Genomic DNA, 15,234 nt, shown 5'->3' on the forward strand with positions numbered 1-15,234 from the left:
ATATTTCTATCTCCATCTACCCAAACACACATACATATAGACTACATGTGTGTGTATTCCCTTTCTGATGAAATATCTCTAAGAAACGGGAAAAATGGCCATTTAATAGTACCTTGTTACATATACAAGTTACCCCTGTTCAAAAAGAAACCCGCAGGCCGGAAATAGTGTCACTTATGCTAACATCCATTATACCAAACCTAGGTTTACTTACTACCTGACCTAACTTCAGTTTTGATCTTCACCAGAAATATAATCTTAATCAACCAGTCTGGAGTTTTCTGGCCAAGCACCAGTAGAGTGATCTGTCACTTGGGCCCTCTCCATTTTCCAAAGGAGGAAGAGGCACTCTGAATAATTAAACCCTAGGCTTTCTGCACCGCCCCCCAAAAGATGATGCTGCCCTGGTCAAATATAATTATTTATTTTATTTTGCTAATACCTTTTCTACCATACCTTTCTTTCTATAAAAATCTTCCATTTTATATAACCCCCCCCCAAGCAACCTTTACTTGGTTGATGGGATGTTGCCAGCTTCCTGAATTGGGTAAAAAGCCTATTAGATCTTCAAATTTACTTGGCTGGATTTTGGGTTTTGACCTCTTATCTGTGGGATATATTCCATATTCCCCTGTACATAACTGAAACCACAGGTGCTAGCTACCAAACCATGTATATACTGTTTTTCCTCTATATACATATCAATGCTGATGTTTAATATTTTTATTGTTGTTCAGTTACGGTTGTCCCTATTCCGTCCCCACCTCCCACATTCAATCCTCCCCATCCCCACTGTCTTTGTTCATGGGTCCTTTGATAAAGTTTAGTTGGTGAATTAGGCACAGTATGAGAGTAACAAAAACAACCGAGAATAAAATAGAATAATTACAACAGTACACCGTAATAAAAGTTATGTAAATGACTTTGGGATTATTACTAAATAAAATAAGAATTACGTGGTCATAAGCACTGTGTTCCTGTGACAAATAGATAGTTAACAAGTGACTAATGAGCAGGCAGAATACATGGCATGGATATGCTAGACAAAGGAGCAATTCACTTCCTTGGCAGGACAGAGAGTGGCAACATGACATCACACTGCTGAGAAAGGCACACAATTCAAAATCTATAAATTGTTTACTTCTGTAATTTTTCTTTTAAGATTTTCAGACTGTAGGTGATAGAGGGTAACTGAAACCTCAGAAAAGGAAACCATGAATAAGGGGAGAAGCCTGTAAACCCGTTCATAATGTCTGACAGGGGGTGCTTTCCTTTTGCCACTCCTTGCTGTCTCTCTCTGTTCTGCTATATGAGTATGATTACATTGCACAGAAGCAGTTAAGCACAGCCCTGGCTGGTATAGCTCAGTGGATTGAGAGCAGGCCTGTGAACCACGTGATCGCAGTTCGATTCCCAGCCAGGGCACATGCCTGGGTTGCAGGCCAGTTTCCAGCAGGGGACACACGAGAGGCAACCATACATTGATATTTCTCTCCTTCTCTCCTTCCCTTCCCCTCTAAAGATAAATAAATAAAATCTTAAAAAAAACCCTATCCAATGATATTTGGTTTAAAAAAAAAGCAGTTAAACACAGAAAATGGCTTCGGAGTCTCACTACTCTTCAGAATATGGATGGCCCTGTCTCTTGCTATGTGACTTTTCCAGTGTGTAAAGCTATCTGTGGCCAGTTCTGTTAGTTTTTGCCCTTAAATGCCCCATTTTTCTCAGTGACAACATTATTTGTTTGTTTCTTTGTTTGCTTTTTCTTTTTCTTCCAGTCATCGGTGTGCTGTACTTGCTGCCATCCAGAGATGACTGTCTCATTCCCCTTTACCACATACAGACTTCCCCAACTTTCTTCTGACTCATGTGATCCGCTCTGTAATGGGAAAGGATGCTGGGAAAGTGTCCTCTCAGATAAAAGGAAATAGAATCAACAACCATAAAGAGTCCTAGGTTTACCACTCTTTCCTTTTGCTTCCTCTTAGACTTGAAATACAGTTGTTTTGCTTATGCCCATAATACTCATTGACACCCAGCAGACACAGCATTGGAAAAATGACCAATTTTCAAGAGAGGGACAGAATTTAAAGATAGAAGGAACTCAAACTTGGTGATACACATGAGCTTTCAAACCAACCATTGAACCACATCAATCTAAGGATTTCATTAAAATAATAACATTATTATTAATAATAACAAATATCAAAGCTATATAAGCAACCGTCCACATGTCCTGGTTACGGTCATAGTAGCTAATCTTTAGTAAACAATTATTCAATAAATCATAGCTATGAGGAAAAAGACTTCCAATCTGGAAGTTCTCTACATCTATTGTCTTTGGAATCCCCTGAGGTGCTAATAAAAAATGCAGGTCTTTCACTTCTACCCTCTCTAATTTGTATTTAGAGGGTGTGAGGTTCAGTGCCAAGGTGATTCTGCTTCATTTGTTTGGTGGACCATGTTTTGAGAAATATTTCAGTATGAGCTAAAAAACAATTATTGAAGAGTAGGTACAAGTGATTCAGAGAGTGAAGTTGACAGTGAGTAGAAACAACCTTCACGCCCCATTACCTCCCACTTCCCATGCAGAAAAATACAGTTCAACTACACTGAGGGCAGGGCTTTCCTGTTGAGGCTGCAAATCATCCTGAGTGCTCTAAGAGCTCTTCAACATTTTAAACAAACTCTTACTTTATAGGTTCACTGGAGAAAAGTAAGAGGAACCAAATACTCACATTAGCTTGAATGATGACAAAGTAGCGTGTCTTATCTTCATAGTTGAGCCTTTTCCTTAGCACTACATTTCCAGTCAACATGAGGGGAATTTCAAAGGTTTCATTGGATGCCTGCAAATAGGTAAAGATACAGATTTGAAATCACTTGAATATAAGATGCATTAGGGAATTCAATATTGTAGTTTAGTCTGCTTGAAAGTTACAGAGTCCGTGCTTATCACCTGAAAATAGAATGTGAATGTACGCTTCAGAGGTAATATTCTTACTTCTCAAAACTTTTTGAGTCCTTTGATAATGATAAATAGGAAATTTGTTTCTGGTGATAGTTTTTCTTTTATGTTATTGGGTTACTTCTAAACCTAAATCTAGTGATATAAAAATCTTCCGTTATATTATCTTTCCAGCATGTGTTTTTATCCCCAAAGTGTTCGAACATTCCAGTGTGTGATTTCTATGTAATACCTCCTTTCCACACTGGTGCCTGTTCTGCATTCTCAGCATTTTCAAGTATTAAATACAACTATTAACTTGAAACACTTGAAACACTGATTATATAAAGAAGAATCTGTGTTATAGGGTATTTTTAATTCAGATCTGAGAACTGCTGCTCATTAGTTGGCTCCTACCCTGTCAGGGATTGAGTTTCTTCCTGGTAACATGCACATCATAAGGGGAATCTCCAATATGCTTTTCCTCAGAGTAAGACAGTGTATTCACACCTCTTAGAGAATATAATTTATAAAATCAGTGTTTTATCCTTAAAAAGAACTTACATCATTCTTGTGTTTTAGTGTCATTAGAAGAGTGATAAAGTAGTCTCTCAATAACCACAACAAATCAGCTTTACTCCCAGCATTAGAACATTCCTGTTTAGTTGAGTTGCATAGTTGTGATAGTGTACGTGGTTATGGGCACCAGATGAAATACTTAGCTTGGATCTACATCAGATCGTTTCAGCAGGAGGGGGAAGTAAAGGAGAAGCAGGAGAGAAAGAAGGGGAGAGAGAGGAAGAGGGAGAGGAGAAGGAGGAGGAGAAAAGTAGGAGGAGAAGAGCAGGGGGAGGAGGAAACAAGTGTGAATGCCTGCACGTGTACACCCTCAGCTGACTTAGGGTGAGGCACTTAGGCACCTAGGCACTTAAGGAATGAGACTTAGTTAGAGAAGAGCCGACTCAAATCTCCCACCTCAAGCTTCTTCAAGGAATCATGGGCAAATTAACCTTCGATATCTATAGATGTGACTTCTCCCTCTCTCCTTCCCTTCCCCTCTAAAGATAAATAAATAAAATATTTTTAAAAATTAAAAAAATAATAATTTAAAATGTAAATACAGAAAATGTATCATGAAGGATATTTACAGTTTACAAAAAAGCATTTGATATTTTCTCTAAATATTTGCCTGCTTCAACATTGCTGTTTATATCTATATGAGTGTGACTCCAGTTTTTCAAGGGGAGTGTAAAAACCAATTTAATATAAATAAATTAATATGTGGAAACTTCAGTTAAGAATTTCCATTTACACTGTGAAACACAACTCAATGTGTTATTATAATATTTATATATATTCATATATATGTATATGTGTGTATGTATATAGTGTATGTATACACACACTATATATCTACATACATACATACATACATAAATTTTAGTATTCACATGGAAAATAATGAAATACTGTGAATTGCTTACAAAAAAGACACCTCTTCCCTGGACTCAGAACTCTGAATGAATTCAGATCACTGGTGGCTTTGAGTTTGGGGGGGGGCTATGTGCCTAACTGGAATGAGCCCTGATTAATCTAATCCATGCATTGTAATGCCACTCTACTTACCAGTGGTTTGTTTTGGAAATGTATACGAGGTATAATTCTAGGTAACTTGGCAAATTTTTCTTAATAATAAAAAGAGAGAAAGAAGGGGAGAAAGCTCCCTTTTCTGTCCATGAATGCTGGTATACAGATATAAAATTTGGAAGTTCAGTAGCTATTTGGGGCTACTGATAGAATTAATGTAGGAGTAAATAATATACTAAGGATGACAACACAAAAAATAGAAATAGCCTGGATATATTGTCTCTGTATTTCTGAACAAATGCTGATACCATGTCATCGCTGAACAACCTATTATAGGAGATAATAAATGACCTTGTTGGTGAAGCCCCTTTTAATTTATTTTTTTATGACTTAGAACTAAAATTACTTTGATACATGATGGTCTCTTATCTATGTTTCCTCATCCTCTAGTCCCTTTTGTTTTCCACGTTGGCCATGACTCTTCCCACCTGACATTTGCTCTTACTTATCTTCTGCCTAAATATTTTATCACTTAGCTCTCTAGGTAAAAAATTTTTTACATCCCACTTGTAAAAGCTTCTTTGTCACCCAAATTAGGGTTAAATTTTTGATCTGCTGTTACCTTATTTTTTCCAATTACTTGTTATTTATGCATTTTCTGTTTTTCCTTATGGATTTTTCAAGAATGTCAATCAATGGCATGGATAATTTTATATTTATGTTTCTAGCAAAGGAACTCGATGGATGTTTATCTTGTTTTAGTTGAAACAAGAGCATGTGTAGATTTATTTCAAACAATATAATTAGTAGTTAGAAATTTTATTTTAAGAGCTTTTTAAATTAAATTTAATTCTTATTAGCTATGTCCACATTTTATAGATATCTGAGATTTTCATTTTGCTATGTTTCATACGTACTTGTATTGCAAGAAACAGGGAAAGTATCAATTTTATGATCTATGCTGCTTGAGAATTATTAGATATAGAATGCCTTTGTATTACAGTGGACTATTCTATTTTATTTCTTCTTTATTTTGGAGCTAGATATGTTAGTTTAGTTAGTTGGCTTGACATTAGTTGGCTTGCTAGTGATCTAAGGACAGAGCCAAGGTAAGAATATATCTCACCAGATCTGTAACTGTGATGGTGGGAAGTGCTAGAATTTAGATAGCAAGGAAGACTTTTCTCTCTTTCAGAAGCTGTAATTTCTTATTGTTTTTCTCCATCACTTTGAATTTAATCTCTTTCTTTCCCCTCCCAACTACCCCCACCCCCCTCTCCCTCTATCACCACTTTACTCTCTTTCCCTTCCCCCTACAAGGTTTTTTCCAGTTGTCCACCCTAATGTTACTGTGCCTTTATCTTTTAGTTCCGGGAAATAGCACAAACCCTGTGTTCTGATCAGTCTGTAGTCAGCCCTAAGCTTGTCCTTGATTAAATCATGCTGCCATGCCTTTAGCTGTCGATCCACCTATCGGTTGGTTGGGATTGGTTGGGTTACTCCCCCAACCTATTTATCTTAAGTGAAAAGTGAGTGAGTAAACAAGAGCACATGGTCCCTCCCTGCTACACACACACGCACTCCTTAAAGGCTGCAGTGCAGTTCAGTCTATTTAATTCTAAGCAATGTCCTAGGAAATTGTATTTAGAGGTTTTCGGTTGGCTTGAGAAGCATGCATGACCTAAAAAGTTAACACCTTAGAGACTTTCGACGAAAAGAGTTTTCATTGTAAATTAGGAATAGTTGGGCCATTATTTTATTTGGTCATGAATTTATTGGGCCATTAGACTGTCAGGACATAATGCAACCCATAAAAACATTATTAAAGTCTAAAATAGTAATTTACCTAAAAGTTATCAATAGCATTTTACTTAACCCAAAACGTTTTAATAATATCTGAAATTTGGACTTTGATTTATATGAAAAACTGCTTTAAGATGATAATTTGTAAAACCTTTAATATTAAACTGTGGTTTTAAATTCCTGACAGGAAATGCTAACACATTACAAAAAAAATCGTGGATCATTTTTTTTGTCAATATTCTCAAAAGCTATATGGAATCAAGCATCTAACAAAAGAAAAACAATCTACTTAGAAGCTGCTAAAAAATATTGCCATACACTGAAACAACATTCTAATACATCCAAGAAATAAGCTATCCACGCTTGCTGTTCAAATGTCCTCAAATTTTTCTGAACGGCAATTGCAGTTAATAAGTACACTGTGCAGCTTACTTAGTCTGCGGGGACCGCTTTAAGGAATTTGTTATCAATTCCCTCTTTAACCCTTTAGGCCCAAACACTTGAAATGTTTAATAAACATCACATTATTCTGACATTTAAAAAATTAGATAAGGAAAGTGATGAGATGATCTATTGTATGAGTACTTTTATTAATATGACTTAACAATAAAATTTAAAACATCAGAATGATACATATTATGATTGATTTGTTCCATATAAGATAAACTCTCCAAAATAAAAATTTCTGCAGAGCATGTAGTGACAAATTCTGACCTGTATAAAAAAGTTTTTCTTCTCTTATATTTCATTTTAAACAATGTAATTGGTTCAATGTATTATGGATAGCCTGGCTTTATATTACCATGAAGTCACCAAAACTAGTATTTCAAAATAACTGTGATGAGCATAGTACAAATTCTTACAGTTTGCTGTCTAGAAGACTCCAACGATGAGGCATTTACAGTTATTTTGTATCAATATATTTGTTAAGAAATTATAGATTATGATGTAGAAACAAAACCCCCAAATTAATGGCTTCAATAAGAAATTTTTATGTCTCATTCTACAGATCTGTACTAACGCATCTCAGCAAGTAGGTTCTGTTGATGCCCCTCAGGGACTCAGGCTAATAGATGTTTCACCTCAACCTGTTTTTCTCCAGTCACTGCAGCAGTGGGAGGGGAAATGGTGAATTGTACTTCATTCTTTGAGCTCACATTTCATTAGTCAAAGAAAGCAATTTCTTCCATGAAAACAAAACAAAACACTCTGGCATGTCTCCAAAGAGAGGAAGAATGAGAACTTTTTTGGAAACAGTATGAATGCTTTTGCTTTCCACGTGGCCAGCCAGTTCAGAAGTTCTTTCTCTCCAAACTTGTTCCTTCTTTATTTTAAATAAAATTAAATACAAAGAATGACAAAGAAAACAAAAAGTCAATTTTAATTATTCTGATGTTGTTCCTAGATTAAATAAAAGTGCTTTGTTTTGCTGAAGAGTTATAACTTTTGGCCATAATTGAAATTCTATAAGTGGGAATAGTAAAAATGTTGACTTTTTTCTCATTCTACTTCTCTTACCATAATTGTCCACTCACCTCTATATATCTATATATCTACATCTATCTATATACACACACACATATATATATATGTAAAAGATAATAATTCACATGACGTCTTCAGTTTAGTCTCTATTAAGAGCAGAATAAAACTTCACTCCCTCTCTGTTTTGTAAATGTATTTAAAACTTTTTAAATACTTTTTCAAAGTAGATCTGTTTATATGACATCCAACAATTATGATAATCTTGCCGAAGATCAGATTAGGAATGACAGACAGAATCTTAAGGGAGCCCCCTCTATCCCTACTTCCTGACAAGCAGCGTTGCAATTTTGTAATCCCTTCCCCTTGACTGTGGGCAGGACCTCTGACTTTCTTCTAACCAAGAGTATATTGTAGGTGATAAACTGTCACTCTTGTGACTGCCTCATGTTACATAAGACTCCATCTTGCAAACAGACTAATTCTGAGTACTCTCCTTGCAGCTTTGATGAAAGAAGCAGTCAAGGAACTAAGGGGCATCTGTAAGAGCTGAGAGCAGCCTCCAGCCAACAGATAGCATGAAGCCCAAGCCCTCTGTCCTGCACCCACAAAGAAAATCATTCTGACAGAAATCTGAATTTAGTAGCAAGGGAATTCTTCTTCAATGAAGCCTCCATATGAGAACTAATCTGGTCAACTCTTATAGTACAACCTTGTGAAAGACTAAGCAGAGGGCCAGCCAAGCTATTCCCACAGTGTAGGTAGGGCACAGAAACTGTGAAAACAAGTGTATGTTGTTTCATGCTACAAAGTTTGTGATAGCTTATCTATAGAAATAGACAGCTAGCCCCGGCCGATGTGGCTCAGTTGGTTGGAGCATCATCCGATACAGCAAAAAGTCATGGATTCCATTCCTGGTCAGGGCACCTACCTACGGTGCATGATTAATCCCCAGTTGGAGTACACACAGGAGGCAACTGATCCATGTTTCTCTCTTCATCTCTTTCTCTTTTTTCCCTTTCCTCTCTCTCTAAAAGTCAATAAGCATATATTTAAAAATAGGTAACTAAAACATTGTGCTATTCCCTAAAACATATCTAAAGGATTGGTGGTGACATGTAGTAATGGTAATTGATAACTACTACATCTTCTGAGTCTTCTACTTAATAATTTAAAGTGGTACTACATTTTATATTTCCCTGATATTTAGAAACACATGAGACAGTATCTTCACATGTGTTCTCCTGTTGAAAAGACTTATGAATAGACGACCCAAGTTTCTGACTTTCTCAATGCTTTCTCCAATTTTCCCCTTTTTTAATACAGGAAACAGCCTTAGGTAGATTTAAAATGTCAGTGCTTCTGGTTATAAACTAGTTCTGAGGGCAAATTAGCTCGCAGTTTATCATTGTAGCTACATAATCCTTGATGAAATAAATGTATATTCTCTTCTGTTGTTGTTGTTAAAACTTCAAAACATTTCCATTATTGGTGCTACTGCCCAATTTTTAGAAACATCAGGATAATTTAGAAGCAAAAACGAGTAAAAATACTAGTTTTCTAAAGATATATTGAAGAAAGGAACTTGTTTGGAATTAATTGTTCTGCTTCTGTGTAGCTGATTCACTCATATTTCAACTCATCCTTTCCATTAATAACACCTGTAAACTCTGGACAAAATACAAAAGACAAATCAACAAAAATACTTGACATTCCTGAAGAGATAAGCAAAGCAGGCACTCTGGAGGCAATAGGCACTTGGAAGAAGAGACAATATGTATGATTTTCCTGTTTGATGGTAGTTAGCCTAAGGGAATCCTCCCTTCATTTAGTCCCTTAAGGAGACAGTTACAACCCTGATAGAAATACTGAAGTCTTTCTGTCCCGAAGGAACTGGGTAAAAATTTTCCATACAACTAAAACTGATAGAAAGTGAGGTGAAAATATTGGGAAAGAGAAAGCCAGAAAGAAGAGAACAAAATTGCTCTTATAAACTATGTCCAAATCTGAGATCCAAGATGGTGGTGGAGTAGGTGGATATTACACTCACCAATGATACATCTGATAAACTGTTAATATCCAAAATTTACTAAAAACTTGTTCAACTCAACACACACACACACACACAAATACAATTGTAAGTGTTCAAAGGATCTGAATAAAGGCCTCTCCAAAGAGGACATACAGATGGCCAATAGACATATGAAAAGATTTTCAAAGTTGCTAATCATCAGAGGAATACAAATTAAAATCACGATGAGATATCACCTCACATTTGTCAGGATGACTACTATCAGTAATGAATCAATAAGCAACAAGTGTTGGTGTAGATATGCAGAAAAGAAAACCCTCCTACCCTGTTGGTAGGAATGCAGACAGGTGCAACCACTATGGAAAGTAGTATGGGATTTTCTCAAAAATGTAAAACTCTAACTTCTTTATGAGCAGTGATTCAACTTTTAGATATATATCGCAAGAAACCCAAAACGCTGATTTGAAAGAATATATGCACTCCTGTGTTCATTGCAGCATTATCTGCAATAATCAAGATGTGGAAGCAGCCGAAGTTCCCATCAGTAGGTGAGTGGATAATACAACTATGGTACATTTACAGAATGGAATACTACTCATCCAAAAAAAGAAGGAACTCTTACCTTTTGCAATAGCACGGATGGACATGGATAGTATTACACTAAGTGAAATAAACCAGTCAGAAAATGACAAATACCATGTAATTCACTTATATATGGAATCTAATGAACTAAAAATATAAGCACAATAGAAACAGACTCATAGATACAGAAAACAGACTGACAGCTGTTGGGGGTGGGTACTTGCAGGGCTGTGATAAAGGTGATGGGATTAAGCTAAAAAGAAAACCTCATAGAGACAGACAACAGTAGGGTGATTACCAGAGGGAGAAAGACTGTGGGGGAGGGGAAGGTAGAAGGCGTAAAAAGGGAGATAAATGGTGATGGAAGGAGAGACCTTGGGTGCATGACACACTATACAATATACAGATACTGAATTACAGAATTATACACCTGAAACCTGTATAATTTTATTAAACAATGTAACCCTAATAAATTCAATAAAAAATAAAAAGCAAAAATAAAAATGTACGTCCAAATCTTTAGTTGATCTTTAAGCTACATCTGCACAGGGCAGACTGCAAAGAAATAATCTAAGAAAAAGTATGTACTGAATTGAGATTTGAGCTTCACCAAAGAGAGTTTTCAGTTTAAATCAAATCAAGTTTTCTGTGAAGATAAAACCAAGAAAAAATCTTCTCAGCAGAATAAAATGGAATCAAGAGTCTCTCCACAATGTGACATTTATAATGTCCAGGATAGATTCTAAAACAACTTCATATATGATGAACCAGGAAATGTGATCTCTTTTCAAGAGGGCAAAATAATCAAGGAAGACCAATGTTAAAACAAGCAGACAAGGATTTTCAATCAGCTGTACATAACTATATCTGTGCCAAGAGATGTAAAAATAAATCGCAGCCAAGAAATACAAACTGTAAAAATGTGGAAAATGAAGACATGATTATATTCTCTGAAATTAAAAAACGTACCACTGAATAGTTTTAACAATAGAATGCAGATGACAGAGAAGACAATAACCTTGAACACAGATCAAAAGAAAATAGTTACAGATAAATAATTAACATATATTGAAAATATCTGAACAGAGCCTGAATGTATGGAACAATATTAAAATTCCTAACATTCTTGTAGTCGGAAGTCTCAGAGGAAAAATGATCAGAGAAATAGGCATGAGAATATTAAACAAATGATGATTGATGATTTCTTCAACTGGTGAAAAAGAAATTTAGAGACTGAAGAAGTTCAGTAATCTGCCCCAAAATAGATAGTTACAAAAATAATATTTTTTCACATTCCACAGTTAAGGTTCTAAATGGTCAATATTAAAAGAAAATCTTAAAAACAGCTAGAGAAAAGTGACACATTACATGCTGGAAAACATGATTCAAATTTCTATTTTCTCTTATCAGAAACACTGAAGGCTGATGCTCAAACCAATGGGAAGAATTGACTCAAAAGACAATGTATTGCTGTAGGGCAGAAGTGATTTTTGCAAATTTCTACAAGGATAAAGCAGATTCTGCAAATCAGTGAAGCACCTTGGGCTACAAACAGCTGTACACTTATCATCTGAGTAGTATGATTCATTCCTCATGAGCGAGCAGCAGTTCAACTCAAGCTGATGGTTGTCTTGTTGGAAATCAGGACTAGTGTTGTCATATTTTTATTTCTTAAGAGAGAAGAAAAATTGGCATATGGATGTGAAATTGGCTAAAAATTATTTAAAATAACTTGTGGCCAAACTACATGTTTGTGATTGAGGTCAAATCCAGGTCACTAATTTGTGATTTCTGCTAATGAATAACATAACAGAAATTGTTTCAAGTAAAATAGAGCAATCTAGACTTTTTACAACTTACCCTACAGTATAAGATTAATTTGAAAGAAGTTATAATTAAGGTTGCAAAAGCCAGAGGTGGCCATATTTCAGGTTAAATATGTTTGTTGTATATACAATTTTTGATATTAATAAATTAATAGGAGAACATTATGTTTCTATCAATACAGACAGTGGCAGAATTGAACAGGGGCAGAATATTAAAACCATCAGTTATTTCTCTCTCATAGATCTTAACATGAGAAAAAACTGGTACTGAGGTTTCCACTAAGTTTCTATGATAACTAAAGATGGATTCTCCCTGTAAGAATGTGACTTGGTTAATGCTTTCTCCTCTAATATACCCTACGTTAAATGCTGCCATGGTGTCTTGTTTTGCCTCGTTGAATTAGAACCATGCCCAGAGAATGTCTTTATCTATTCCACCATAGTACTAGCTTGCTAAAGTACATTTTTATTTTTATTTTCATAATTTGGAAACTGCATGTGGCTGACTGGTTTATCCAATCTGTAAGCACTAAAAGGTATATAATGTATTTAAGGTAGAGCCTATAAATCTATGAAAGGGAAAAGCATTCAGAAGGAATTACTATGCAGTCAACAAGGAATTTCAGCCTCACAAAATGTCAAAGAGATAGCTTGTCTTTTTAAGTAATAAATTTTGTCTCCTACTATATCTAAACCTTGAATAGTTTTTTTTTAATGCAATGTAATAAATGTTTTCCTAATCTATATGGTCTGGTCATTCTGTATTTGGCTGGAAGGTTTCATTTTTACAGTTTAAGGAGTAAGGATTAGGAAATGACTTTCATAAAATGTAAGCTAGGAACATGGTGCACACACATAATTAATTCTTAAAAAAACATGAATAGTAAAGAAAATAAATGGGTTGGTCATAGAATGTGCAGTCAGCTGTTTCTATGTTTAAAGAAATCTGTTTCTCACATCTTTTATTCTATGCTGTTTCTGTGATCTTTTCCTCTGCATTTTATGTCCTTCCTTATTGTCCTTTTCTGCCCCTTTCTCATTACTTGCCCATCTCTTAGTGCCATTGCCTTTGACTACAAACATGTAGAGACATATATTTTGTTTTGTGGGGAAAGGTGTCTTTTTAAAATTTTTTCTCCATTTTTTTGTGGAAAATTTTAACACAACTATTTTATAAAAATGCAACAAAGAAAGAGTGGAACACATGTTGCTCTAAAATCAGAGTTCCAACTTTCTAGCTGGGAAACGATCCCAGGCAGATCAGTTTGCCTAGGAGCCTGTTTTCCCTCCTATGTAATAGAGATACTACTAATAACGAATTGATTTGTGAGAATAAAATGAGAAAATTCATTCACAATTCACTTAATTCTCACAATAAATTTATGAGGTAGATCTGATTGTGAAGTCTTAGTCTCTATAACATAACCATAGTCATTTCTGTTTGGTTGTTTAAAGTTTATATAAGAAATACATGATTTAAAAATAAAGACACAATATTTTATTACTACTTTTTATATTCCTAAGTGACATAAAGGAGAAGCATTAATTTAGAACACTCACTTAAGAAGAGATTTTACAACTATGCCTTGGGGAGCTCATGATGTTCTGAGCAGCTGTCTTGGAAAAAGAGGAAGAAAAGATGGCAGGGAGGACTTCCAGCTTTGGCTTAAAAAAGAATTCTAATGTTATCAGACTATGATATATCACTGGAAGAATAATTTAACACTCTAAGGAACCCATACCTAGAGGCTTTGTTCTTTTCTCTACCTTAGGTGTCACTGGTGGGGGAGTGGCAACAGTGGTGTTCATTTCTACATTTCATAAAGCAAATGAATTATGTTGGTTACGTCCAATGATTTACTTAGAATGCTTAGGAGTCCACAAACATAATGGAAATTTAGTAAAAAATACACATTATACCTAAAATCCATTTTAAACTCTTACCTATGAATACCATAAAAAATTACCTGTTCTAAGTATGTCACGCATTTAAAAGAATGCAATTTTGAGATAACATTTAATTATACTATTATTACTAGTGTGATTCCAGGAGCTGAGTACTAGACTAACACAATAAATATTAGGTAAAGTGTACATTGACTTTAGTCCTCACTGAGAAGTTTCATTGCAAGTAGATATTTACATACCGGGTCATCTGGATTATACTGAATAACATACTCTATCTGTCCATTTGGGCCATCATCTATATCTGTAGCTCCATTGTCTCCTGAAAATCCCGTAAATATCGTGGTGCCGACTGGGGTGAGCTGAAAGGAAAATAAAAGATAAACTGTGAATTCTCATTTCAATTCACACCAGACTGTTCCAGCACAAAAACCAGCCCTTTACTTCACAAAGGAAGAGAGTAGGCAGCTGCCCACAACCGCAGACTTGAAGTGATTCAAGATAACACTTGCAAACCTTACAGAAAAGCTCTTATAAAGTCTGAAATTTCCAACATCATGTTTCTCACTTTGGGTTAGAGAAGTAGAAGGCCCAGATTCAGTCTGAAACACATTTGGACCAATTTATGAACATTAGCATCTTAGCCCCTGCAGAGAAAATGTATATGTTATTCCTCCTTTAAAAAAAGAAAATGATGCATTGAGTTACCCATAAGCTATAATTTATATTGTATGTGGAAGGGAATTACTTCATTTTAAAATGAAAAACCATTTCAGAGAGATCAGTGAAATCCAGTTTGGTAATTACATGCAAGTGGCAAGCTTAAGTAAGAGAGTTGAAGACAATGGATGCCCCATCTACCAAAGGAGAAAGCAAGCTGGGAGTTTCTTCAGAGCCCACACAATTAGTTGAGTAGAAAGCCAGCCTGTGACAAGAGTTGGCAAGATGGTCATATATTTTCATTTGGATTAAGACAAAAACAATGAAACTTAATGGGGCATATGCTACCAAGATTTGGTGTTTGACTTTTTATTTCTTATTGATCTCAGCTATAGAATTACTGTTGTTTG

General features: G+C 35.3%; 1 protein-coding gene across 1 annotated transcript in view; it reads right to left on the minus strand.

The window, feature by feature from the left end:
• PCDH15 (protocadherin related 15) overlaps positions 1-15,234 on the minus strand; it is a 789,434-nt gene that overhangs the window by 409,336 nt on the left and 364,864 nt on the right. Inside the window, exons 6-7 of the mRNA XM_053663991.1 lie at positions 14,407-14,526; positions 2,739-2,849 (exon numbers count right to left, since the gene is read on the minus strand). Coding sequence (XP_053519966.1) covers positions 2,739-2,849; positions 14,407-14,526 — 231 coding nt within the window. The remainder of the gene's footprint in view (positions 1-2,738; positions 2,850-14,406; positions 14,527-15,234) is intronic.

This window comes from Artibeus jamaicensis, unplaced genomic scaffold (genome assembly GCF_021234435.1).
Source record: "Artibeus jamaicensis isolate MK-2021 breed Jamaican fruit bat unplaced genomic scaffold, CSHL_Jam_final contig_332, whole genome shotgun sequence".
In the NCBI taxonomy this organism is placed as follows: Eukaryota; Metazoa; Chordata; class Mammalia; order Chiroptera; family Phyllostomidae; genus Artibeus; species Artibeus jamaicensis.